The 24,825-nt window shown below is 46.8% G+C and overlaps 1 protein-coding gene and 1 long non-coding RNA gene across 5 annotated transcripts; one reads left to right on the top strand and one right to left on the bottom strand.

Moving 5' to 3' along the window:
• Positions 1–1,561: 1,561 nt before the first annotated feature.
• Positions 1,562–6,951, bottom strand: IRX1 (iroquois homeobox 1). Of its 2 annotated transcripts, XM_059724469.1 has the most exons (4): positions 6,324–6,948; positions 2,772–3,783; positions 2,364–2,436; positions 1,562–1,999 (listed from the first exon to the last, which is right to left on the bottom strand). In XM_059724469.1, the coding sequence occupies exons 1-4, from the start codon at positions 6,585–6,587 to the stop codon at positions 1,942–1,944; spliced, it is 1,407 nt and encodes a 468-aa protein (XP_059580452.1). In that variant the 5' UTR covers positions 6,588–6,948; the 3' UTR covers positions 1,562–1,941. The 2 variants fall into 2 exon arrangements, with proteins under 2 accessions (XP_059580452.1, XP_059580453.1); XM_059724470.1 differs by lacking the exon at positions 2,364–2,436 and having other exon boundaries at positions 1,562–2,329; positions 6,324–6,951.
• A 438-nt stretch (positions 6,952–7,389) lies between these two features.
• Positions 7,390–16,528, top strand: LOC109284044 (hypothetical protein). 3 transcript variants are annotated; one of them, XR_009460890.1, is made up of 3 exons: positions 7,390–8,643; positions 13,930–14,096; positions 15,814–16,528. It is a non-coding gene; the product is annotated as a hypothetical protein (long non-coding RNA). The 3 variants fall into 3 exon arrangements; XR_002091361.2 differs by lacking the exon at positions 7,390–8,643 and adding an exon at positions 8,999–9,458; XR_002091362.2 differs by lacking the exon at positions 7,390–8,643 and adding an exon at positions 12,501–12,659.
• The last annotated feature ends 8,297 nt before the right edge of the window (positions 16,529–24,825 follow it).

Here is a 24,825-nt window from a genome sequence, read left to right as displayed (position 1 = left end):
AGGACGCCCGGCTGCAGGGCAAGGGAGAGCTCCCCAGCCCCGAGCACGGGTGCAGCCGGGTTTAGACCCGCTGCAAGCACCGCCTGAGATCTCCGCTACAGATCTGCTCTTGGCTTTCTCCATCCACTCCACTGCTGCCTCGCTTGCATTTTTCTGTCCCCCAATCCCTCCCCCCTCCCAGAAATAATCAAGCTGCGTTTTCTTTCAAACCGGAAAAAAAAAGTTTAATCTTAGAAACTTGGGGTTTGGGGTCTTAAAAAAAAACACTGAAAGGTCGTAGGCGAAGAGCCTGCAGAGAGTGCAAAATGAACCTCTTCTCCGGGGAAAAAAAAAACAACAACCCGCACAACATACATTTGAAACACTTCAGCTACTCCGCGACAGTTCTTCTTTTTGTTCCCCCCTCCCTCCGTTCTCAAGAATACGATTCCGTTTTAACAAACGCCGAATAAAAGGCAACCTTCACTTCTTTGGAAACAGATCTCTGAGCAACGCTTGACATAAAAAACCGTCTTTGCATTCAGTGATATTGCGGCTAAATCCAGATCAATATTCTGAACCTTGATGGGAATTTTATTAATATTTTATTTTGGACCAAAAAGAAAAAAAATCTCGCCTCTTTTCCCGACAAGTCCTGGGCAGGGGTTGGTTCAGTTTGGATGGGGCGTCACCACATTATTTCTTAATGACTTTCCCAGCTGCTTCTTTCCATTTTCCACCATCAACAACCATCTGGTATCTTATTAGCACCTCAATGCTCATTTAGTGTTCTCATTTAGAAGGAAGAAAAAGAAGTAAACACTCCAAATATTACAAATTTTAACGGATTGTCCCTGGAAGATTAATGCCTTTATAAACTGGTGGCTTCTTTTTTCTCTCTCTCGCTTTTTACAACCCACAGCCAAGAATCTTGCAATCCACCCTCCACCCTCTTCAAAAAAAGTGCAATAGTTGCGATTTCCTCCATTTTCTGCTAGATTTTTTTCTAGTAAAGCTCAAAGGCGGGACTCTTTCAAAAGTTACATTTCCCCTGCATTTGGGAGGGAGGAAACTTTAAAAAAAATCCAAGTCCTACTCTACTGTTTTCGACTTTGGCCAGAAATTTGACAAAACCACAATTTACTAGAGACTTAATTCATGTACTGATTTTGAAACTGAGCTTATAGTCTTAGGGCAGTGAGAAAAAACTTCTGGCTTTCACTTAAAAAAAAAATCATTGTATCAAATAGGAACTCAAATCACTTTTACTTTTGAAAACGATTGAGCCAGAGCATGTTATCTTCTGCTAACTGAGAGGATAATTCTCACTTAGCTAGCTACCAAGAAATTGCACTCAAATCTTTCTGTTTGCATGTATGCAATACAACATTCGCAGCTGAGCTTGGAGAAAACTCCTCTCTCTCTAATACTAAAGCCAAAGCCTCAGTTTGGTATTTTGAAGTAAAATTACCTAAGGGTAGAAAATATCCTCAAATACTTAGGAAGGAAATAATAAACGTTTGAATAGATTTGAAATCTTCAGTTTAAATTCTGCCACAACAAAATACATACCTGAGGAGAGTTCATAATTTCATTTAGTTTATTAGACAAAAATATATGATTTAGACAAGTTTTGCTGACGCGCTATTTACAATCTGAAATCACTCTATATACAGAAAGAAAAAAAAAAACCCAAAAAAACCCCCCACAAACACATGGGAAACATTTACCAAACAAATAATCCAAGAATGGTTAGAATAACACGCTCTGAAATGGTACAAGGAAGAGGGGACTCCATCTACAGATTTGTGTAATCGCTTTTATGGGTTTGCACCATCTTATTGCAAAAAGAGATTGATGGGAGTCGTTTATATCGTTTCCTTTTTGTGTGTGTGTGTGTGTGTGTGTGTGTGTCCTTTATACCAGTCTCTGTAATTTTTTTTTTTCACGGAACCATTTAAATCAAGCAGAAGGGAGAGCTGTTAAAATTCGCGGTGTTCCCTCTTGCTGAGCCAAAGAGCTGCAGGAAGAAAAAGATGTAATAATCTATGAGTAGAAGACTTGGTGGAAGTACCGCCTGCCCGCTGCTGTAAAAGATCCTGGGGTAAGCTAACTCGAGCAGTGTTCAATCCAGAACATAAATGCCACAGGATATTTGAGGTTTGTTAAGTTTCAGAAACTTACGGCCTGGCAATGGGCAGCTGTAATTTATTCTAACTCTGAAAGGCTCACAGCAGGAAATGCTTCATTATTGCTCTCCTTTTTTTTTTTTAATATGGATGATTATGGTGATGATGAGGTGTTATAATCTGTCTTTATTCAAACACTCTGTTCCGCATAAGTAATGTTCCTAAAGTGGAATAAAAACAAAAACAACCACTCACTTGTCACGGACAGGCTGGAAAGGCGATTTTAACTGCGGAGGTGGGGAATCAGTTCTTGGTACATTTTCTCTTTCTGGAGGGTAGTGGGGGGGAAATCACAAGGAAGAAACATCTTAGAACAAGATACCCAAGCACAGAGACACACATGCACTCCCCCCCCCCTCCTGCCACACCCCCTGCTCCCAGCGCTGAGCAGAGAGAGGTGCCTGAATCCACATCTGATTTCTGAACTAAGGATGTGTTTTTTTCCAAAGCAGATCGAGGATGTTCTCAACCCCTCCCTCGCCCTGAAGCCGGGAGCCGGCTCTGCAACCCAAAGCAGGGGCGTTTCTGAGCCGGAGGCCCGTCCAGCAGCCCCGGGTCCTAGATCTAAGGGGCTTAGGGGCCGGGTGGCCGCGCAGCCCTTACCTATGTGCTTGGGGCTGGTCCGCTCTGAAGCCTTGTCGCCGCTCAGGGCCCCCAGGGTGGCCGCCAGCACGGCCGGCTGCTGCTGCTGCTGCTGCTGGGCCTGGAGGTGGTGGTTGTGATGGGCCGCGTGGTGGTGGTTTACCCCCAAGAGGGAGCGTACGTTCAAGAGGGAGCTCTGCGTAAGGAAAGCCCCGTTTGTCCAGTTGTGGAACTTGCCGATCTGGCAGGTGTAGAGTCCGTGGCTGGGGAGGAAGGCGGGGTGCTGCAGCTGCGGGGCCGCGGGGGCCACCGGCGCGGCGGCGGCGGGCGGCGGCGAGGACTTGAGCGCGCCGTCGGGGCTGGTGGCCGTCTCGGCCAGGGACCAGATCTTGGGCTTGCTGTGCGCCGGGCCCTGCAGGCTGCTGGGCGCGCCGGGGCTGGCCAGGCGGGTGCTGCTGTCCGCCGGCTCCTTGGCCAGGCCGAGGGCGTCGCGGGGCTTGAGCCCGTCGGGCTCCTTGTCCTTGCCCAGCGGGTCGGCGTGCCCGGCCGGCCGCAGCAGCTCCGCCTTGTCCTCGTCGTCCTCGTTGCTCTGCTCGCCGTCGTTCTCGTCGATCTTGTCGATGTCGATGCTCTCCAGGTCGATCTCCTCGTCGTCCTCCGTCTTCTCGGGGTCGCCCTCCGTGTCGCTGCCGAAGAGCGCGGGGTCCTCCTGGTCCTTGCTCCGCGAGCCCCAGGTCACCTTGTTCTCCTTCTTGAGCCGGCGCCGGGCGTTGGCGAACCAGGTGGAGACCTGCGTGAGGGTCATCTTGGTGATGATGGCCAGCATGATCTTCTCGCCCTTGGTGGGGTAGGGGTTCTTGCGGTGCTCGTTGAGCCAGGCCTTGAGCGTGCTGGTGCTCTCGCGGGTGGCGTTCTTGGGCCGCCCCGGGTCCCCGTACTGGAACTGCCCGTAGGGGTAGTAGCCGTGGGCATTGTGGGCAGCGAAGGTGGCAGGGTGGACCCCCGGGTTATCCTTCAGCTCGTACTGGGAGCCCTGCAACACAGCCGGACAAGGAGGAAGGATGGGGGGGGGGGAGAATGAGTGAGGGTCCCTCTGACTCTTCCCAGCAGCCTGCCCCCCCACCCCCGCCCGTCTCCGCACATGCCCCGCACCGCTCTGGGTGCAACGCGAGGGTCCCGGAGGCCTCCCCTTCCCGATACTCAACATGGGGCGCCTTTTCTGTCCCGCCACCCCAGCCCCAGCGAAGCCAATGCCATCTTCTCGCCTTCACCCCGACCGCACCATTTTCCTGCGCGTTTCAAACCAGCAGCCAGCCACACACACACACAAAAAAGAGAGCTCTCCCCGCACAAGCCTCTCCAGCTAGGGGTAGCACGTTTCAGACACCAGCACATCACCTTCGACCTGATCTCCAAAGAGCCGAGGGACTGGCACAAACGCCCCCAAAGCCTTCTTTTTTTACCTAGCCACAACCCTGCCTGCAAAAAGCGGCCCCCGAAAATATCCAAGTGGTCCCAGGCAGTTCCCAATCGCTCAATACGAGACCACTAAAATGTAGGACGTTTCACCCACACACAAACGCAGCCCCCGCCCGGCTGCTGTAAAATATTAACTTGTTAGAAAGGAGCCGTTACTCTGGAGCCTGGCTCACGCTTGCTAGGATAGATGTCCGCACTTTACTTTATCTGTTAAGTTTTACTTTGATCTGAGAGGAGCAAACACAAATTGTTTGCGAGCGATTAGAGGCGGTGATTTATTTACAATCAATAGTCTTTTTATCCTCTGTAGTAAAACACAAGCGAGTCAAATTATCCGATCAGGTGTTTTGGTAAATACCATTTTATCTTACTAACCACCTCATTAGGCCTCATTATTGCGGCGAATTGTTCAGATATTCACATCTTTTACCTCTTGCTTTCCAAATCACACGAACAGCCTGGACATTTATTCGGGATATTGCCATCCCGTTTCATCTTTGATTTAAAGAATGTCCCTTGCTTACAAGCACAAAGAAATCAAGAAGAGCACGGACTAGGGATATTCTTCAAATGTTTCAATATTCAAAACCGCCTGTTCTTCCCCTCATTTCGCTCAGTTCAGCTTTGCTCTATTTCTTCCTGCCCATATTCAAGAGCCTCGACCTTTGCAAAACCTCATGCAAGCCTTAGGAAAACAAACATTCAAAGCACCTTATTTTTTTCACAAAAAGCCCCTATCGAATGCCTTTGCAAAGAAATGAATATAACTTGGGCTGGCACCTGAAAAGAAGCAGGTATTTTATTTTTGTAGGGAGGCGTGTACACAAAGGGAGGAATGCCATCTTTAAAAGGCAGGGTGCATTTTTTTTTAAACTATAATTTGGTAAAAAGCAGGCTTTCTAGGTTGCCTTGACTCTGCTGCTTTTTGTCCTGGTTGCTGAAATGCTATTTCTCTGCAATCTCCGTCAGGAATTCTTGGGAAGGACCCACTTGTAATCACTCTGTGGCAAACTTTTACTACATCACCAAAATAGAGAGAATTTTTCTGGGGTTTTTAAAAAAAATCCCTGGGAAATAACCGCACCATAAAACGACCTTAGTTCAGTTGTCTCTTCTTGTTCAGAAAGTAATTAAAGACGCAAATCCAAACGAGCACAATAGACTCCTTTCGTGCTCGTAGTTATAAATATTCACAACCTCTACCTTCTTGAGGGAGGGGGCAGGAGAGCAATCAGAATAAAGGGGTGGGGGGGGGGGAAGCTTAAAGGTGCTTTAAGAAGTAAAAACTAAGAGCATCCTCCGTCAGGAACTGACGAATGTGACTTCCTAGCCACACGCTCGTTGCAACAAAGTCATGGGTAAAAGAGTTAGCAAACTGATCTGCTTGACTTTGCACGGGGTCAATTCTCTAGGAAACAAAAAATAATGGTGGATCACCATCCTAATCCCGAGGTGGAAAAAAATCTAACGATCAGTTGTTTTCGAGATGCCGACAAGGCGCTTCTCTGCCTCCATGCACAACCTCAGGCGAGAAGAGGCACCAAGGAAATCTGTGAAACTTCCCATAGGAAAGTTCACGCCGGCTGCCGGGAGGGTTTCAACGTCCAGGAAAATGGGCTCGAGCACGCGAAAGCACCAGCTCGCCGGGATGCACCCCGGGTTTATCTAGATATATACGCAGGACCTGTCCCTAGCTCCACGTCAAAGAAGAAGAACCTTACAAGGAGCGGGGGGAAAGAGGGGCATGATGTAGAAGCAGGTTAAAAAAAAGCAAAAAACCCAACACCAGAAAAGAAAAGAAGGGAGAAAAAAAAACAAAAACAAAAAACCACTGGCGAGTTGCTAGGGCGATCCGACAACAAGCCCAGGACTCCTGCGCAGCAAATTCACTGCCAAGAAGAAAACGAGGTGGAGTTTTGCCTCTGTCTTGTGCCTAGAGCAGCCCCCCCCCCCCCCCTTCCAGCACTCTCACACACCCACTGTCTCCTGCACCCCGCCTGCCCCGGCCCCGTGCCCCGCACCGCTCCGCCGGCCGCCAAGTGCGGGCAGCAGCCGGGCCGGGCCGGGCCGGGCCGGGCCGCGCCGAGCACTCACCATCTGCGAGAAGAGGCTGAGATCCGCGGTGTAGGGCAGGAAGGCGCTGTAGTTGGGGGCGCTGTAGGGGCTGGCGTACATGCCCAGCACGGAGGTGACAGCGGCCGAGCCGCTCCCCAGCTCGGCGCCCCCGGGCCGGCCGGAGGCGGCGGCGGCGGCGGCTGCAGCGGCGGCGGCGGCGGCCAGCACCCCGGGCCGGTCGCTGCCGTAGACCGCCTGGCTGGCGCTGAGGTACTGCGGGTAGCCCAGCTGGGGGAAGGACATCTCCGGGCCGGCGGCCGCAGGGTCGCAGCGGCGAGCGGGCGGGAGGCGGGGACGCGGGCCGGGCGGGAGGCCCCGGGCTCGGGCTCTGCCGCTCCCCCTCTGGCGCGCCGCAGCCGGGCAAGGCTCGCTCTGGTCGTCCGCGCTCCGCTCCGCGCCGCACTCTGCAGCTGCCTCTGCCTCTGCCAGAGGTGTGCCGCGGGAGGCGGAGGACGAGGAGGAGGAGGGCGGACGGCTGCCGGGGGTGGGGGTGCCCGTCCTCAAATCTCGGCGCTCCTGCGCTCCTAAATCCCTTAGATGTGATCTGATCAACAATTGAGCTCCAACTGATGTGCCTGCCCTTAGGTCCTAGGCTGATCTTTCAGATACAATTTGAAGTTGATGCTTTGATTGGCACCCACTTGAGCCGCAAGCCCCGCCCCGCGCCCCCACCCACCCCCCTCGGCGAAGCACGTGGTGCGCAGCCCTGCCTGGGCTACTTGCCTTGATGTGTGTGTGTGTGTGTGTGTGTGTGTGTGTGTGTGTGTGTGTGCGTGCGTGCGTGTGCGCCCGCGCAGCTGCCGTGCTCGGCTGTGTGTGTATTTAATGTTTAGCAATGGGCTCCTTTCAGAAAAGCCCCCACTGCTGTATGACAACCTGTCTACACGATTTTACAGCTGTCCAACATTGGGGTTTTGCTGTTCCGCAGCCTTAGTGTGTCCCCTTTTAACAAAAAAAAAAAAAGAAAAAGAAAAAAAAAAACCAAAACAAAACAACGGTGCTGCTGGGGTTTTTTTTTCTTTTCTTTTCTTTTTTTTTTTTTTTTTTCTCCACCTTTAACACTGAGTCCCTCTCGTCGTCGCCGGGCTCAGGAACAAATGAGAGTGGCCGTGGGAGGACGGGGTTTTAGCAGCCAGGCGGCGGGGCCACCAAAAGAACCCCTCAAAAAGAGGAGAAACCCCAAACTACCTAGAACGACCAGCACAACACTACATACACATACATTCACACATACGCACGCACACATATGCATACAGACACTCACATATACATAAAGCCACACGCACGCACATGCATACACACATGTGCATGCAGACGCCCACATATCCATACACGCACACATGCATACACATACATACAGCCACACACACACATGCATACACACATACACGCCTCCTCTAGCCGCTTCCAGCAGCTCTTCCTAGAAATCTTTGGTTCAAATAAATGACTGCTGCTCCCCCCTCCCCATCTCCTCCTCCTGCCAACTGCGTGACATTGGGTGACAATATCAGCAGCGCGGCAACAACTACCAGGCCATCAGGAAGAGCTAAGAGCAGCAAATCAGCAGCCGAGCTGGGAGCACCAAACACCCCGGGCTTATCCAAACTTTCCAGGTTCCCAGCCAGTCCCGCGCCGCGGGGGGCTCGAGGTGCTGCCAGACTACTCTTTAGCTGCTCCAGACCTTCTCCTTGCCTTCTCCTGGGCTGAGAAACCTGGCTTCTCGGGCAGCTGGCAAGGCTCCTGCACCCCGCCCCCCCCCCCCGCCCTGCCTCCAGGAGAGGGGCCCTGCTCAGTGGCAGGCGAGATCTGCCCCAGTCCCGGGGCAGGGCTGCTCCTGCCCGGCCCGCGCTGCCCGCTAGGACGCGGAGGTCCCTCTCCGCCTCTGCTCCCCCCGCCCTGATCGGGGCCTTCCCGGGGCCCCGCGGCTCAGCCCCACCTGCGCGCCGGGCGGCAGGGCAGGGTAGGGGCCCTGGAGCTCTGGCTCCCCTCCTCCTGGGGCCAGGACAGACGGAGGGGTTGCATGCCCGACGGAAAGCGGCGATCGGCTCGAGCCCCGCCGGCTGCCGCCCGCCAGCCCGGGGCAGGCAGGATCGCTTCCTCCCCGCGCTCTAGCGAGCCTCTGGGCCCCCGAGCCGGCCGCCTGCCCCGCTCGCCAGGCAAGCAGAGAGCTCCCAACCTCCGATCGAAGGGGGCCCGAAGAGGCAGGAGTGCCCCCACCCACCCCCCTACAAGGCTCCCCCAGCCTGGGGAAACAACCGCGGGGCTGGGCGAAGCGCAGTGTCACATTACAAGGTTACAGGTAAATAAAGGTAGGATGAGCCCCGGACACCGCCGGAATCTTCTTAGCGGCTTAGGGCTGGGGGGAATGTGCATCCAGAGAGGTTTCCGAGAGTCCTCCCCTCCCCCAGCCTTCCCCACCCCCAGCCTGCTCGGAGCGCTGCACACAACTGCCTCGCCTGCTTTTCCATCAGGCAGCATCTTCCCGGGGCCAACTGGGGGGAGGCGGGGGATTTAAAAACGTGCATTTGGGAGATTTCAACATATCAAACCCGGGAGGTGTCGTCCCACCCGTGGCACTGCTGGGCTGGGAGGCTCGGGGTGGGGTGATGGTGGAGGGCGGAAGGGGTTGGAGACACGCAGAGGGCGAGGAAAGTTGCAAGGCTGGAGGAGAGTTTTGTTGCCCTTTTGCAAAGTTCCCCTCGAGGTAGATGGGCAAGAGGAGCAGAGACCTGCTCCTACGCGGGGCATCGTCCATCCCAGACAGCTGGCTAAATCAGCCTAGCAGTCTACCTTGCAAAACCCCTTTTAATTTTTTTTCCCCTTTCCCTTGTGCAAGTAAGCTAGGGACCCGAGCTGCTACACTAAGCTACTTAGCCTGAAAATCAGTTTATGGCAGGTCTGGGAGATTCTGGGTTTATTTTCCCCCTCCTCCTCCTCCTCCTCCCCTTCCTCCCCCCATACAAGACCTATGGCAGGAGCTTATTCACAGTCAAAAAAAAAAAAAATCCTCACAGAACAAAACTGTACGGAAAATCACCAACCTCAGCAGCAGCTGTTTAGGTGAGCCAGGACCACCCTTCCCTGCCTCCAGCTAGACCCACAAGAGTCACAAAGGTTGGTGAGACCCTCCTCCAATAATTAGCCTGACATTTTTCACTTGGTAGAATTAAAGCACTGCTGTTTATTTTTGTATATCTATATATCTTTATATATAAAGTGTGTATACACACAGCCGTACTTTCATATATAACATATAAATTATATATCTATCTATATAGATGTTGATATCTATCTATATATCTAGCTATCTATATATAGTTAGATAGATAAATCTATCTACATATATATTAAAGCACTGCTGTATACACATAGCAGTGCTTTAATGTATAACATATATATGATATATCTATCTATATAGTTATTTATATCTCTATATATATATAGATAAATCTATCTACATATATGTTAAAGCACTGCTGTAAACACGTAGCAATGCTTTCATATATCTTATAAATAACATCTATCTATATAGATATGTATATCTATCTATATATCTACATATATATTAAAGCACTGCTGTATACACATAGCAGTGCTTCAATATATAATATATAAATGATATATTTATACATCTATATAGATTTCTGTATATCTATGTATTTATCTATATATCTATATCTAGATAGGCAGATCTATCTATATATGAAAGCACGGCTGTATACACACAGCCATGCTTTAATATATAATGTATAAATGAAGGCTGTCTCGCCTGCTAGATGCCTCGTGTTAAATCCATGCATACATATTTATGTATATCTCCAGCCTGTTTTTTTGAGATCCTCTGCTAGGAGTGTTTGAACGACTCCTTCAAATTCAACCAAAGCCGAGCAGAAAGAGCACAGTGCCAATTCATTAGCTAACCACATTTTAAGGGCGAAAAACAATCAGTCACGTAGCAAAGAAAGGCACTGGGGTTAGAGTTAAACGCAGTCAACTTTCCATTGGAGAGCGGCTGTACCTAGGAAAACAAGCACGAGGGGAATGGCTGACAGCGTTGACTCTAATGTGATTATGCTTAGGGTAATTGTTTAAAATAAATTGCATAGTGTTTAAAATAAATCGACCCCAATGGTCACGCTTCCAGCATTCAAAGATTATTGGGCAGATACATTTCACTTTACAAAAGCCCTTCTGCGAATGAGTTTGCCTAAGACAGTGGGGTCCTCCAGTCTCTCAAAGCGTTGTATCCACCGCCAGGAGATTTTCTTTTTCTTTTCTTGTCCTTTCTTTCTTCCTTTTTTAAATTTTCATTTTTTTATTTATTTTTGGTTATTAACAAATCAGTGTAGATTGGGGTCCGATAAGAAATGTAAATCCAGACATAGGGGTCGCTGCCTGGCCGAATTTTAACTAGAGGCTGCTTCTGCAGGCATCGGCTCCAGGGGCTGTTTGCAAGACAGGCTATGTGCAGCTTTAACACTGGCCCTACTAAAAAATGAAGTCAGTGATTTTGATCTGCTCCAGATGTCCTCGGAGTGGATATTGCAGTGCTGGGAATCCGCACCAAGTGTCTCAGGGTCCTGATGGTAATCAGCCCAACACATCAGCGCGGGGGACTGGCGGTTGTGATAACCTGCTGGAAATGTGCAGGGCTGGAGATGGCAGTGATAAACCGCTGAAAATATCCCCACATTGAGATGACAGAGATGTTGAAAGGAGACACCTAACTCTGGATGCTAAGCAGAGCGCAATTTGAGAATGGAGTTGAGACAGTTACTGGTCTCCGGGTCGCCAAGCGAACTTGCACACGGATACACACATTTGTGCCTTGTATATACACATACATGCCCAAATGCAGATACACACACACACACACACACACACACACACACACACACACACACACACACACCCCGGGCGGCAGGTTTGTTTGCCGAAACTCACTGCTAGTGGCTAGAGAAGAAAACTTTATATTGAACTGCGAGCAAGTCTTTCTAAGGGGTTTCCTTCTCCTTTGGGTCTGAGTTAGCACTGCTGACACGAGAAGGGAGGGGACGGTGTTCTGCCTAGTTTTGAACTTCTTGCCATTTTCTTTCTTTTCTGGGTGACTCCGACTAAAACGAAAGCCTGTAACTTCTTCTCTGTTTCAATGCCCGGCATGTGTCATCTGAAAACCACCCCCTCTCCTCTCTGTCGGATCGGTACAGCTGAAAGATCCGTTTGTGCAGAACTGAACCCATTCATTTCATAGATCTCGCTTCGATTGCAATTATGCTGTCAGCTCTCTGGATCAGCTGAGTTTCCACTGCCCGTATCATCATCATCATCATTATTATTATTATTTAGTTAGCCAGAGACTTGTTTCAGGTGAGATCGCGCCCTTCCCCTTCCCGAGCACCCTGGTAACATGTCAATCGACCCTGTGATTTTTTTTCTTTCTCGTTGGCCATCTACAGCCAGGCCCTGTCTTCCTGGTGCGCCCAGCCCGAGAGCGGTGCACAACGCTTCTTTCTCATCAGCCCTGATTTATGAGCCTTGTTAAACACTCATTATTACTGTGCACCTTTTTCCAGCAGGGGCTGGGAAACAACCCCACTTTGTGACAACAAGGCATGTGTCAAACAATTACAGGCGGGGAGGCGAAGCATCTCCTGAGCTCCAGACTCCCTTGTTCACGCCCCCCCCCCCCCGCTCCCCCCCCACCTCCCAAGAAGGTTTATGTTAAATAAGCCACACACCTCCAGCTAAATTTCAGTCGTGCAACCTCCGACTGGTTCAAAAAACAGTTTGGTTTGTCCAGTTCCGTGCAAAATAGCAAGCAGGACACTCTTGTGATTTTAATTTTAAAATACACAGGAGAAAGAGAGAGAGCAAATTCTTGCACCACTCTCCCAACCAGGATATCTGAATATACCCCAGTTAATATTGGGAGGAAACTTGCGGGGAACGAAGTTCTCAGAAAAACGAGCAGGTTCTTTTACAGAAAACATCCACTTCTTTATTTTACAGCTGAAAAGAAAATATTTCTATCGGACTTTAAAATAATACATTATCGTGATCTGTTTTAATATAATAATTGGTACTAGTTATAGTAAGTAGCTTTCATACTTTAAAAAAATCATGCTTGTTAAAATTATAGGCAGGCAAGGTTCTTTAAGTAGATGAGATATCTTCCATTAAACTTTTATCTTTTTTTATTTTTTTAATCTTTTTATTAGGTATCACATCTACTCAAAGAACCTTGCCTGCTTATGTCCTTAGACCAGCACGGCTACAACCAAAACCCCTGTTAAAAGTATACACACATATCCCTGGGTATGCAAATCTATCTACAAATATATGGAATCTATCTATCTATCTATCTATCTATCTATCTATCTATCTATCTATCTATCTATCTATCTATCTATGAATAGTCGATAGTCCTGTACTTAATTACCAAAATCATTTCCATTCCGTCTTCCAAATGATCAACAGCAATTATGTGAGATTTTTAAGGTTTATAATTTTGTCACCAGACTGTTGCTTGGGGGCAGAGGCACAATTGCTGTGCCAGCTGCAGTTGTATTTATTTGTTTTTCTGTCTTGTTCCTGTAGGGCTGCATTATGCAGTTTTTAATTAGTTTGTGTTTGTATTTCACCCGTCCCAAATCAATGCCATCCTGGAGCAATGCAATGTAAATTCCTGCAGTACAGGTGTAGCTGCTAGCTCTGGAACACTAGGAAACTCATGTCTTACAAATGAAAGCAGTGAATGCCATTCAGCCAAACTGTCAGCTTTAAACAGCCAAGAGGAAGGAGATCAAAGCAGAGAGCAGGAACTTCCACTCTCCAGATTAGTCTTTATGGTTTGAACTCCTAATGCTATTAAAGGGAACCAGGACATATAGCACAACGTTGGCTACAAAGTTACTTCTAATTTCGCTAAAGTCCTGCCTTATTTTGGCCAATGTAAGCCTTCAGAGCATTTCAAGATGCACTGTTTCCTTTGAGGCCTAGTAGCTACTCATCTGAAATTATGCAGAACTAATACCTTCAGAGACACATTTCTGTTTGTGCACATATTTATATAACTTATCGCCTTTTGAAAGATAATTTTGATTTCCTCCTAGGTTCCACAAAGTCCTTTAATAGAACTTCGAGCAATAAAACCTGAAATTCTAGTATCTCTAGACATGAAAAGTCCCTTTATGTTGTGTTTGGTGTCTCTTCTTTCTTGAAATGACCTCTGCACGGTGGTGTATAAATCTATTATTCCAGTCACTGGGGAATTCTTTTAAAGCTTTTTTTTTTTTTTGGTCAGGAATAAGAAGAGATCGTTCGTCTTTAACTAGGCCACGTAGAAATTATGATTCGACAGCAGTGTATATTTAATTAGAGTAATCTCACTTGAATTTAATTACCTAATGAATTATTTGTTTAAAAGGTAAAAAAAAAAAAAAAAAAAAAAAAAAAAGAGAAGACAGAAAGAAAAAGCTTGTTTGCCAAGTCCGGTGCAACCCGCTGATAAGAACTTGTTATAAGAGCGGTTGTATTTATTAAAATAATAATAATAATAATAATAATAATTATTGCGGCTTTCTAGTTTTAACTCTGGTTCTGCGAAGTCCTGGATTCACATCGGCAGCGCTGGCGGGTCCAAGCCTGGCCCTGCGGCTCCCAGCTGCTCCAGGGAGACGAGCGAGGGTGGCTTCAGTGCCCGGCCGTGGGCAGCGCGAGGCCGGGCGATGCGGCTCCGGAGCGCTCCGGCAGGTAGGTCCCGTCCCGGCTGCCCGGGCGCCCCCTCTCGGCGGCGGCTGCCCCCCAGCCCCGGGGCGGCGGGTGGCGGCTTGCCCGACGCGGATCGCTCCTGCCGGCACCCGAGTAGCTCCGATGTTGCTTTTGCAGTGGAGGTGGGGGGGGGGTGCTCTCAGCTGAGCCGGGGGGGAAAGCCCCCCGCAAGCCGCGCCCAGCGCCTGCCCCGCAGGGGCAGATCCTCCCCAGCCGCTCAGAGCCCGCGCTGCGGGAGCGGGGCGGGGGGCACCCCGGCCTGCAGCAGGGCTGAGGAGTCCGTGCCCTGCTCAGCCCCCGGGGGTGCACGCCCAGGCGATCCGGTTCCCCCCCCTCTCTCCCCCGGCTGTCATCTGCCCGCTCCCCTCCCGGCGGGCCCCGTGCCCAGTGTCCCGCACAGCGATGCCTCGCCCCACCGCCTCCTCGCCTTGGTGCTGCTTCGTCCTTCCCCTGCGGGCAGAGCCCGCGTCACGCAGCCGCCACCCCACTCAAGCCAGCTCCAGCGACCTCTCCAGGCGGCTCGCAGGGTGAGGCATGCTCTGCTTTTGTGGGGTGGCACTGTGGCCATGGCAAAGCCCCCCTCCCCGCCCCAGCCCATTTCACACCAACTGCAGAGACTTCCGCAACCTGCCGAAAGCTTGCTAATTTTTTTTCCCCCAACTGTTTAAGTTGGTCTAATAAGAGATATCAGATTCACCCAAAGAACCTTGTCTGCCTATATCCCGGGACCAACATGGCTACAACCTACACCCCTGTAAACCTGTATATATACACATCACAGGGGGCGTTATAAGATGTTCTTCAAGTGCCCCCCCCCCCAAGCAGTGGGCTTGCACGGTCTGGATTCTCCCCACAGACAGACAAAATGACTCTAGTCACTAGACACAGGTTTTCATATGAGTGTAAATGCCCTTGGTCTCGTGGCCTGGCTTGCGAATTGGCGAGACCCCATGTTTCCCTAAATCTAAGCCTGCAACAGGCACAAAGCATCTCCCCCATGTAGTTTCCACCCATTCGTTTTGGTAAATGGATACATCTCAAAGAACCAGGTGGATATGTTTCGTGTGCATTTCTTTTCTGTCCAGACCTGTGCACTTCCACTTTACTCTTACGTACAGTATGTGGAAGTAAGCTATCATGTAGTTGCTATATGAAAAGCAAAAGCTATTTAATATGTCTTAAAATGAAACTTGTTGAATTGAAATGCTGCACAAAAGCTTGCAAGATTCTTTTTAATATTGTATAAACAACACCATTTATGCTGTCATTCTCTCTCTTCTGTAGCTTTCTTCTCTCTCTCAGCATTAGAAATTGGTAAATTTTCTTCCTTTGCTTTCTTTTTTCTTAGATGTATAGACAGTCTTTTTGCTAATGTAATTGACTTATGTATCCATTGATATGTGTCACATTCTAAGAGTGACTTTTTTTTTCTGTTCAATAATACTTTTTCAAAAGATTGCCTGATTTTATTTTAAAGATAGGTGTAAGCTGTTGCTTTGATTTCCAAATCTTCTCTGTTGACCAGTGTAAACATGTGTAAAATGCTAATCGAGTGAAACTACACTTGGAACTGGATAACTCGATAGATGAATTGCTGAGGGTTGAGCCATAGAATATGTTTGCTTGGGTATGATTTTTTTTTTCCTGCATTTGGGTATGTTGCAGTCTATATGGCCAAATTCTTTTATTTATTCTACAGCAGCATATTTGAACAGCAGCCTACTTCAAACTGATTCAGAATACTGAAGAACTCATTGCTACAAGAACTCTTCAAGACCAAACGTTTCATAGGATTAAGTAAAACAGACATTAACTTGACTAATGAAAAAAAAATCCTTTTATATACAGCAGGAGAGAATTTGCAGTAAATTTCCCCATGCTCTTGAGCATAACACAAATGCTAACTGGTGGGATTAGACAGAAACATTTCTAATGAGAAGGTTACTCCACAATTTTATTGTGTGTTTTTTGTACCTTCCACTTGAACATCTGGGGCTGGCCCCTGTCAGAAACAGGACACTGGACTAGATGATCTGTTACTCCAATTAGTTATAGCAGTTGCTCTGTGAGAATAAAGAAGAACAGGATTTGGTCCATAGCGTGTGCTATAGTGGTAATACTATATATTGTAGCATTGTTATGTTTGTTCATTATAGTTTTCAAGCTACATGGTTGATCACTATTTCATATTTTTCACCTGATCTACATGCCAAGCTGCTATTGATATAGGTGAGATTTCTGTAATGCAGAAACAAAAGTGAATTTAGCCGAGGATAAAAAACATTAGATGTTATAACTCCTGCCCTATGCTCTTCATTAGTTTGATATGCAGACTTAGTTGATTCAGTTTATGAGGCTTTTTATACTGTGTGTATCTGTACAAATATTTGGCATATTATATTTCTTTAATCTTTTTCTCATGTGTGTTCTATGTTTTCTTTCATGTCTGAAAATGTTTGCAAGCAAAATATAATACAAAACCTTAAATCATGATGTTGGGTAACTCAGAAATTGCATATTCTGAAAATTCTTTGCGCTTCAAAACATTATAGGCCACAATTAAGCCCCCCATCCTACATTTATAAGATTCTTGATATTTGCAGAGAAAAACCCATGCAGGAAAAGTGAGTCCTCGTATTACTCTGCACCCTAAAATCAATGGAATTAGTAATGTAGCATTGTTCAGAACAAATATGACCAGCAAAATCCAGATCAAAGTTTTTACTTGGTAGGCCTCTGTCTAGCAAATATGTGTTGTCCACATCATACTGACGGCACAAAAATATTCAGATAACATTTTCCTTGTCACATTAGGACATACTATAATAAAGCCAAATAGAAAAGAAAAAGACAGGGCCATTCTATTAAGAATTGATAAATATACTAAATGAAAAAGACCACTTCCTACCAAAGATAGACTGATACAAGGGTTAGGGTTAGCAGAACTTTATTTTAGTTTTATTTCAGAGTTTTCCAGCTGTGTGAGATAGGGTAAAATATTTTCTCTTTCCTATATGTATGTTTTGTCTTCCTCTCTCATTCTTTTTCCCTTGCCTCATGTTCACACAGCAGCCATGCACAAATGTTGGCAGCACTCATGTATTTGTGCTTATTCAGATTTTCTGGTCAGGGTTAATGTTAGGTTTTCTTCCCTGATGTCCTGCAATGCTTGTGCAGGTGGAAAGCATCGGGGTTGTAGTTAAACTGATAAAACTGGTGCACTCAGCAGAATCCACAGAAACCCTGTACTCTTTTCAGAGAGCACTGTGCAATGCCTCCTCAAATTTGACTGCTTTCTCGTTATAAACAACTTCATGCTGGTTTATATAAGGATAAATGCAAATACATGAGACTCAAATAAAAACCCTGGGTGCAGCATCTCTTCAGATATGGACTGATATACCCCAAAACCAGGACTTTGAGTGTCTGTGGTGGGATCTGTAGAAAAGTTACTAATGATTCCCAGGTGCTGCAGTAGCTGAAAGGACTGCTGTGTGGACACACTAATAGGTTTTCATGAGCTCTAAAAGCAATGCAATGTTTAATATGGTACATCATTGCAATTCACTGTCCAGCTACAAGAGTAAGTACTTCTTTTAACCCATAATGAGTTGCAATAGTAAGGGCTGCATTGGCAAAAGCCAGAGTAGCACCATGTCAGGGAGAAGTGATGCCAAGACCCTTTGCCACCCCACTTCCAGACTATATTACATTGTTGATGGTCTTCTAAACCCTTGGGGCATCCAGCCTTGGCAGACCACTCAACCCACTCCAGCCACAAGAGTGAGGGGAAGCAGAGGAGGACTTGCTCAAGTGAAGCTCATTGCAGGGAACAGTGGCAAAAAGGCACAAACTGATCCCACATACTGACTGATCTACTCAGCTGCTATTTAGCAGACTGATGGGTACATCTACACATGCATTTGATCTGAGATCAGTTTACTTGTGAGTAAACTACTCATGAGTAAATGCTGCAGAAAAGGTGTCTACGCATGCAGGGTGTGGGAGATTTGCTGCTCCTCGGAGCAAACTGTTCCCACATCCTGTGGCCTTGCAATGGGCTCCTGATGCCACTAGGGGGAGCTTGAGGCTCCTTCTGGGTGATCTCCCAGGGGCTGGCAGAGAGCACCACACAGGAGACAGCTGTCTCTTGGCCAGGGCTGGGACATTGCCCCTGGGGGGCTGCCTATTGCCAGGGAGGAGGGACAATGTCCATCTCCCCCAGCAGCAGGGAGCTCCCAACCCCAGATTCCTGATTAGGGCAGGGGACTTGGAAAGAGCTGCAGGGGAGGGGCAGGTCCCAGCCCCCTGCCTCCATCCACCAGCGAGGCAGCCAGCAGCAAGATCCTGGCTTGGCAGGGGTTCCCCGCCCAGCCAGGGGCACACTACTAGCTGCCCCACAGGTAGATGGAGCAGGGGGCTGGGACCTGTTTGGCACTTGCAGCTCTTTCCAAGCCCTGTGCTTCAATCTCCCAACTGGGGCATGGGGCGGGGACCTGCCCCTGATCAGGACAGTTCCTAGCCTGCATGCAACAGCTGCAGGGTGGGGGCTGGAGAGCCTGTTCCCTGCTCAGCTCCATGAGCGCCGAACTGGGTGGGAACAGAGAGGGAGCTTGTTCCCCACACGACTCTGTGATAATGGAGCTGGGCAGGTAACAGACTCCCCAGCCCCCACCAGCCCCAAGTTCCCAGCACCAGCTCCATGACTGGGAGTCCAGCACTGAGGAATCCTTATCTCCCAGCCCAAGCTCTGTGGTTGCACGGTTTGGTCTGGGAGATGCTTATAAGGATCTCCCAGCCCTGGCACTGCAATCATGGAGCTGGTGCTGGAAGATAAGGATCTCTTAGCCCAAGTCCCACAACTGCAGAGTTGGCCCTGGGAAATAAGGAACTCCCACCCCCCCACTTCTCAGTTGCAATGGCAGAGCAGAGGCTGGGAGATAAGGATCTCCCAGTCCCTGCTCCCTGATTGTTGTCTTGGAGCAGGGCACTTGGAGTTCCCTGGTGCCAGGGCAGGGGGACACAGTTCCTGCCTGGGATACAGTGGCAAAGCCCACCCTGTCAGGAGGCAGATCCCAGGGGCAGGGAGCAATCTCCCACCCCCTGATGGCTGGGTCCTGGTTAGGCATCTACACAAGCACTACTGTGCGGTTACTATTTGTGAGTAAATTTGCTACTTGCATTTACAGGTAGCAAATTTATTCATGATTAGTGAAGTTTACTATGCAGTAAGCATGTGTAGGTGTAGATGTGCATGCTTATTGCACAGTAAACTATGCTACTTCACAGTAAAGTGTCTTGTGTAGACATGCCCAATGTCTCTAATGTGGACTCTGGTCATAATTTTCTACTAGTTGTTAGCCTCACTCTCTCCCAGAACTCCATAGGCTCTTCTGTCCTTTCTTCCCATCTCTGTCCATCTTCCTTTCTTTCACTTTCTCATATGTCCCTCTTTCCCTTTCTCTCCTTCTTCCCTTCTTTTCTCAACTCCCTTTACTTCTATGTACTCCTCCCCTTTCATCATTTTCCTCAAGCCCTACCACATGCTTTGATAGATTTCATGGGATGTAGCATCCGATTCCCTTGCACTTTGTGTGGTTTTTGTAAAGCTGTCAGACCTTACTATGTGTTTGCACAGTGGTTTGTGCAATGAGTACCTGCAATAAGCAGAAGTAATAGGGACACTAAAAAATAACCATCCAGTGTCAAATGACATATCTGCCTGTCTCTTCCGGCCTGAACCCCATCTCACCTACAATAGGCTATAGCAATCAGGAACTCAGGTGCAAAATAATGCAAATCTCATCATGTGATTAGCTTAATGCAACCTATTTCATGATATCAAACTTATACTTGAAATATACCATAAAAGAATATATGGGTGTCAAGAGAGCAATAAAAGAACCCAGAAGTTTTCTCTAATTGTTTGTTTATGAATATAACTAAGTTTTGAGAAAACCATTGCTGGATTTGAATTTGAATGGGGACTGATTTTGAAGTGCTTCTTGTGACATAAAATTGAACAATTCACTGCACTATGGAGAGGCACTGTGCCACGACATCGCAGGTCAGCAGCAAGTTATTCATGCACATGAGACTCTGAATCCATTTTACATTATCCCAGCCATTTAGCCTTCACTTTTTTGTGGATAAAGATCATAGTGAGATAATGAATATGAGAAAGGAAACAGGAAGCCTATAGTAAGTGAAGTAATAATATTATAAAAAATAAAGTCTACACATAATCCCATTCCACCAGGCCATTTGGGCCAGATAGCCAAATATGCACCTGTGACATACTTGTGTGTGTGTGTGTGTGTGTGTGTGTGTGTATACACTTTAAGTGCATTTTGCTCCCACTCTGAGCTTCCACCAGTGTGCTATGCAATAATTATTGTACTTATGTGTTTAGTGTGAAGTAACTTTGCATAGACTAGACAGCTGATAGGTTGTGCTATGTATGTTTGATATGCAAAACAAGCAAGGCTGAGTTCTAATATACACCCTTCCCAACCTTATTCCTGTTCCACAAATAAAGGCAAAATATGGGGTTGGTAAGAGATGAGCAAAACCTGAGCAATGTGCCCTGGAGAACAGCCATTTCTCCACTGGAAAACCAGTTTTTCCACCCAAGTGGTGCATTAATGGCCTACTCCAGGGGATACACATGAAATATCCTTACATGTCCATGCGGAGGATTCTTCCCTCAGAATATGTACCTGCCAGTTATTACTGTATATTATGCTTTGTGTCAATCTTTTACATAATTGTGAGGTTAATCAGTTTAGACAGAGAGAGACAGAGAGAGAGAGAGAGAGAAAATTGTCCATATATGCCAGAGTTCAGGTCTGTCTTTGGTGGTATTCATTCAGGGCATTTTGACTTTCTTCTGAAGACATGTAACCCCACTCTTAACATATGTATGTGTGCATGTAATGTGTATGTATGTATGTATGCATGCATGTTATCATAGCTGGAGTAAATGGAGAATTAACAGCTGCCCACAGGGTGTAGGGGGCAGAGGCGGAGAAAAAACCTGAAGATAGTTTGCTCAAAAAGGAAGAGCTTTAACCCACTGTCAGTCTAAGGTAATCTGGTGCCTTTGGTGCACCGAGACACATCTGGGCTGTGGTTCTTCCCTCATCTCAACTCCAGAACCACTACACTGTCCCTGCCTTCCAGTGGCAATAATACTCTTTCCTCCTTGCATCCAGAGGCAGGGATAACAGCATGTCTTTTTTCTCTTTCTTAATAGCCACAAAGGTACTCCCTCCTCCTGAAATAAACCAGGATTCCCTTTTTCCCCACAAAGGTAGAGGTGGGAGCTCAAAGTATCTTATCAGTTTTTGCAGGGTGAGGGTGGGTAGAATGGACCTGCTGCATCCTTCTTAAATGGTTAACTGAGGTTCTTCTATTGTGGGGATGCTGTCAGGGCCTCCCAGCACCATGGGTCTTGGAGCTGACACTCCTTTGCTATGTCCTGTGTGCCTTTTTAATAAGTTCTTTCAGGCTTTCCATGGATTCAGACATGGAAGAGCAGCTATAGAAGCAGCTTGTGCAAGTACTATTGCAGTACAGGGTAAAAGTGTAAGATGGGACCAGCTGGGGTCACCTTTGCACCTCAGCATCCAGTGGACCCACAACTGTGAAAAGGAGTTGTGCCCTCTAGGGCACAAGGACCTTAGGTACCATAACTCTTCCCTTCCCACAGTGTCAGCTCAGAGCAAGAAACTCCAAGAACACAGCCAAAGTGTAAAGCTGGAGAAATTTAAGTAGTTGAGGGACATAGGTAATATTTCCTACAGTTTTGACTGGAGTTTCTTTGTCCTGTGCTGATTGGCTATTTGCTCTTCTTCCTACTCACCTTGTTTCACAGTCTGTCCACCTCACCTGGGATCTTCTGCTCTTACCTTCCCTCTTACCTGCAGTGTCTACCTTTACCTTTCTCTCAGGTCTTTCCAGTTAGCTAGTCCCCTCTTTACTGTTGCCGCACCACCTTAGGATAGTTACTGGGGCATTTCTATGGCATTTGCTGTCTTAACAACCATCACCCTGCTTGTGTATTATACTTCTTTACTCCTTTGCATGTCTTACCCATTTAGACTATAGGCTCCTTAGGGCAAGGGCCATGTTTATATCATGTCTAACACAATGTGACTACAATCTTGGTTTGTCCCTGGGTACTACCATAATAAACATAAACATAAATAATCACTGCTTTGACTACACTGGGTTCAGGTATTCAAATTTTTACTTTTGAGAGCTACATAGTTATCTTTTTTTTAAATGAAACTTGACATTCTGTGATAATCACTTGACTCCAGGAGCTGTAGCCCTAGGGACAGGTTTAACTTTGCCTTGACTTAGCTTTTGCTAATTCAGAGGATCTTTTTATGGCAGAGTATGAAATGGAGGGCTGCCCTTTTAATACAGGAAAGGGCTTAGGTATATTCCATTTTCAAAGAAATGTTTTTTCCCCTCTTCCTGGTTGAATAAACAACAACAACAACAACAACAATAATAATATAATAATAATAAGAAGAAGAAGAAGAAGAAGAAGAAGGAATTAATTTTATTTTAAATCTAAAGTGCGCAAAAGTAAGAAAGATTTTTATTTACTGATTTATTTTGGTGTTGAAATATGGCTTTGTTTTCTAATACCCTCTGGCCATTTCTAATCGTAAGTATTATTGATAGATGAGCTAGGGTGACTAAATAAAAGATACATTTTTAATGGGTGATTTAAGCACAATTGTATGCCGCTCCAAAATGTTTCATAATTTCATACTTGCTTTGAGTGTTGGTACTCAATGAATAGAATTTATAGGAATTCCTTTATTCTTTTTTGCATCTAACCAATAATAATCTTTATAATAGGTAACAGAATCCTAAACTGAACAAAACCATACATGTAAGTGTTTAAAATGTTTCTATTTGTCTTTTGTTTCAATTGGAATCCAAAACAAAGTTAATCTGATCAACAGGGATCAATAGAGAAGTGAGTGAAGATTCTTATTTCTTTGAAGCTGGTAAAGGCAACAAAATAATCCTCTGAAACAATGAGGGCCTTTAATTCAGAGTCTTGAACACTGAAAGGCATTGTGAAGTGGGATTTGCAGTGTTTCTGGTTTTAATTTAAACTGTACAAGCAGGTGCAGTAATGGGAGGCGAATTGCTCTTATTACATTGTTGCCACTGGTATAAGATAAAATCCACAAAAAGTCCAAAAGACCTGCTTCATCAGTGATGTGTATAATAACAGACCTTTTAAAAGACAGAGTATTCACTTCTTTGCTTTCAGTTTATTCACCTCTCTCCATTTTGTTAGCTCCCTCACATCTGTGTACTAGCAGCATGTTCCTTAGGGTTCACACCCCCACACTTCTCAAAAAAGGGTGTAGGTGAATTGGAAGAGGAGGAGCTGATGCTGATGTGTAAGGTGGCAGCCCCAACCACCCATTGGAGGACTTACCAACTGGCATAGGAGCTTACTGGCACTTCTGCAGCTTGGCTGGAAGAATTGTTCTTTACCACTATGCTCTAGAATTTGGGGATGGGTTTCATGTACAAGCAAGATTACCAGCAACCTGATGCACCCATAGAGTATAACAACAACAACAAGAACATGCAAGCAACTACCACAACAAGAACCAGCATTTTAAAAATATTGTGATAAGGAAATTTACAGTAAAGATATTTTATATAATCTTAACTGTCATCTTTTTTTCTCCTTTGCTTGTATGGATAAATCTGGAAGAGGAAAAGACAGTTAACTCTTTAGAGTTCTTTAATCTAGCAGGTTTTACTAAATTGTTGGGAGAGGGCCAGTCTGCAATGGGTCATTTTGTCAGGGGTTGAGGAGTGCATAAGAAGAGAATCCTATTGATTCAAGCCATTCTTATAAAACAGAGGAAGAAAGGACATTGTTAGTGCTTTCAAGTTAAGCTATCTGCTCCTAATTGCTTGCTCATCCTTCAAGCAAGCATTGGATAATGAAGGAGAGCATATCTCTAGAGAGCACCTTGAGGAGAGGACTATGGCGAGCAAATGGAGCATGGCGGTGCATAAGGTGAGACTTTCAGGATCTATGATGGAATGAGGGGAAAAATCAGGAGCAAATCAGGTGAGAAGGGGAAGGCAGTTAAGACTGAACAGAACTGTGACTCCAGTGAAGCCAGTGGCAACACCCCTACTGGCTTCAGCAGGGTTCAGGTTTCACTCTTCATGGGCATGTCTACATGAGTTGTCTACATGAGTCATTACTGCACATTTATTTAGTACTTGTATTAGCAAGTACTAAATAAATGCTCAGTAACTGGAGTTCCTGCACAGTAGTGCTGGCGAACATCTTTTAGGTGATGCTACTAGGCAGTAGCTTAATAATACCGCACAGTAGTGTATTAGTACTGTCTGTGCTGTGATGCACTACTGTGTAGTATTTTTGTGCCGTGACACCCTGTGCAGTCAGCGTCTCGTGTAGACATGCCCATGTCACAAACCTATAGTTTATCAGAGGGTAGCTAGCTTGTCTGCTGTGAACCATCCCTGAAGTTACTGGGTAGAGGCCAGAAGGATGTGTTAACGCTTTCTTCTTTGTCTCTTGAGCTGCTGTATAGCCTGAATCTCCACAGCTTTGTTGAGTAGGCAGGGGCAGTACCATGGCCTTTACATCATTGCCCTTCTCATTCCCTTCAGCAGTAGTCCAGTCTCT

Source organism: Alligator mississippiensis, chromosome 3 (genome assembly GCF_030867095.1).
Source record: "Alligator mississippiensis isolate rAllMis1 chromosome 3, rAllMis1, whole genome shotgun sequence".
Classification (NCBI taxonomy): domain Eukaryota; kingdom Metazoa; phylum Chordata; order Crocodylia; family Alligatoridae; genus Alligator; species Alligator mississippiensis.
The sequence above is the reverse complement of the archived record's forward strand: the minus strand, read 5'-3'. Positions and strand labels throughout refer to the sequence as shown.

Excerpts from the sequence above, each read along its gene's own strand:
- IRX1 (XM_059724469.1), bottom strand. The coding sequence starts at position 6,587 with ATGTCCTTCCCCCAGCTGGGCTACCCGCAGTACCTCAGCGCCAGCCAG. Across the intron at positions 3,784-6,323 it reads TCAGCCTCTTCTCGCAGATG|GGCTCCCAGTACGAGCTGAA; the intron begins GTGAGTGCTCGG and ends GCTGTGTTGCAG. Across the intron at positions 2,000-2,363 it reads TTCCAGCCTGTCCGTGACAA|CTCTTTGGCTCAGCAAGAGG; the intron begins GTGAGTGGTTGT and ends TTCTTCCTGCAG.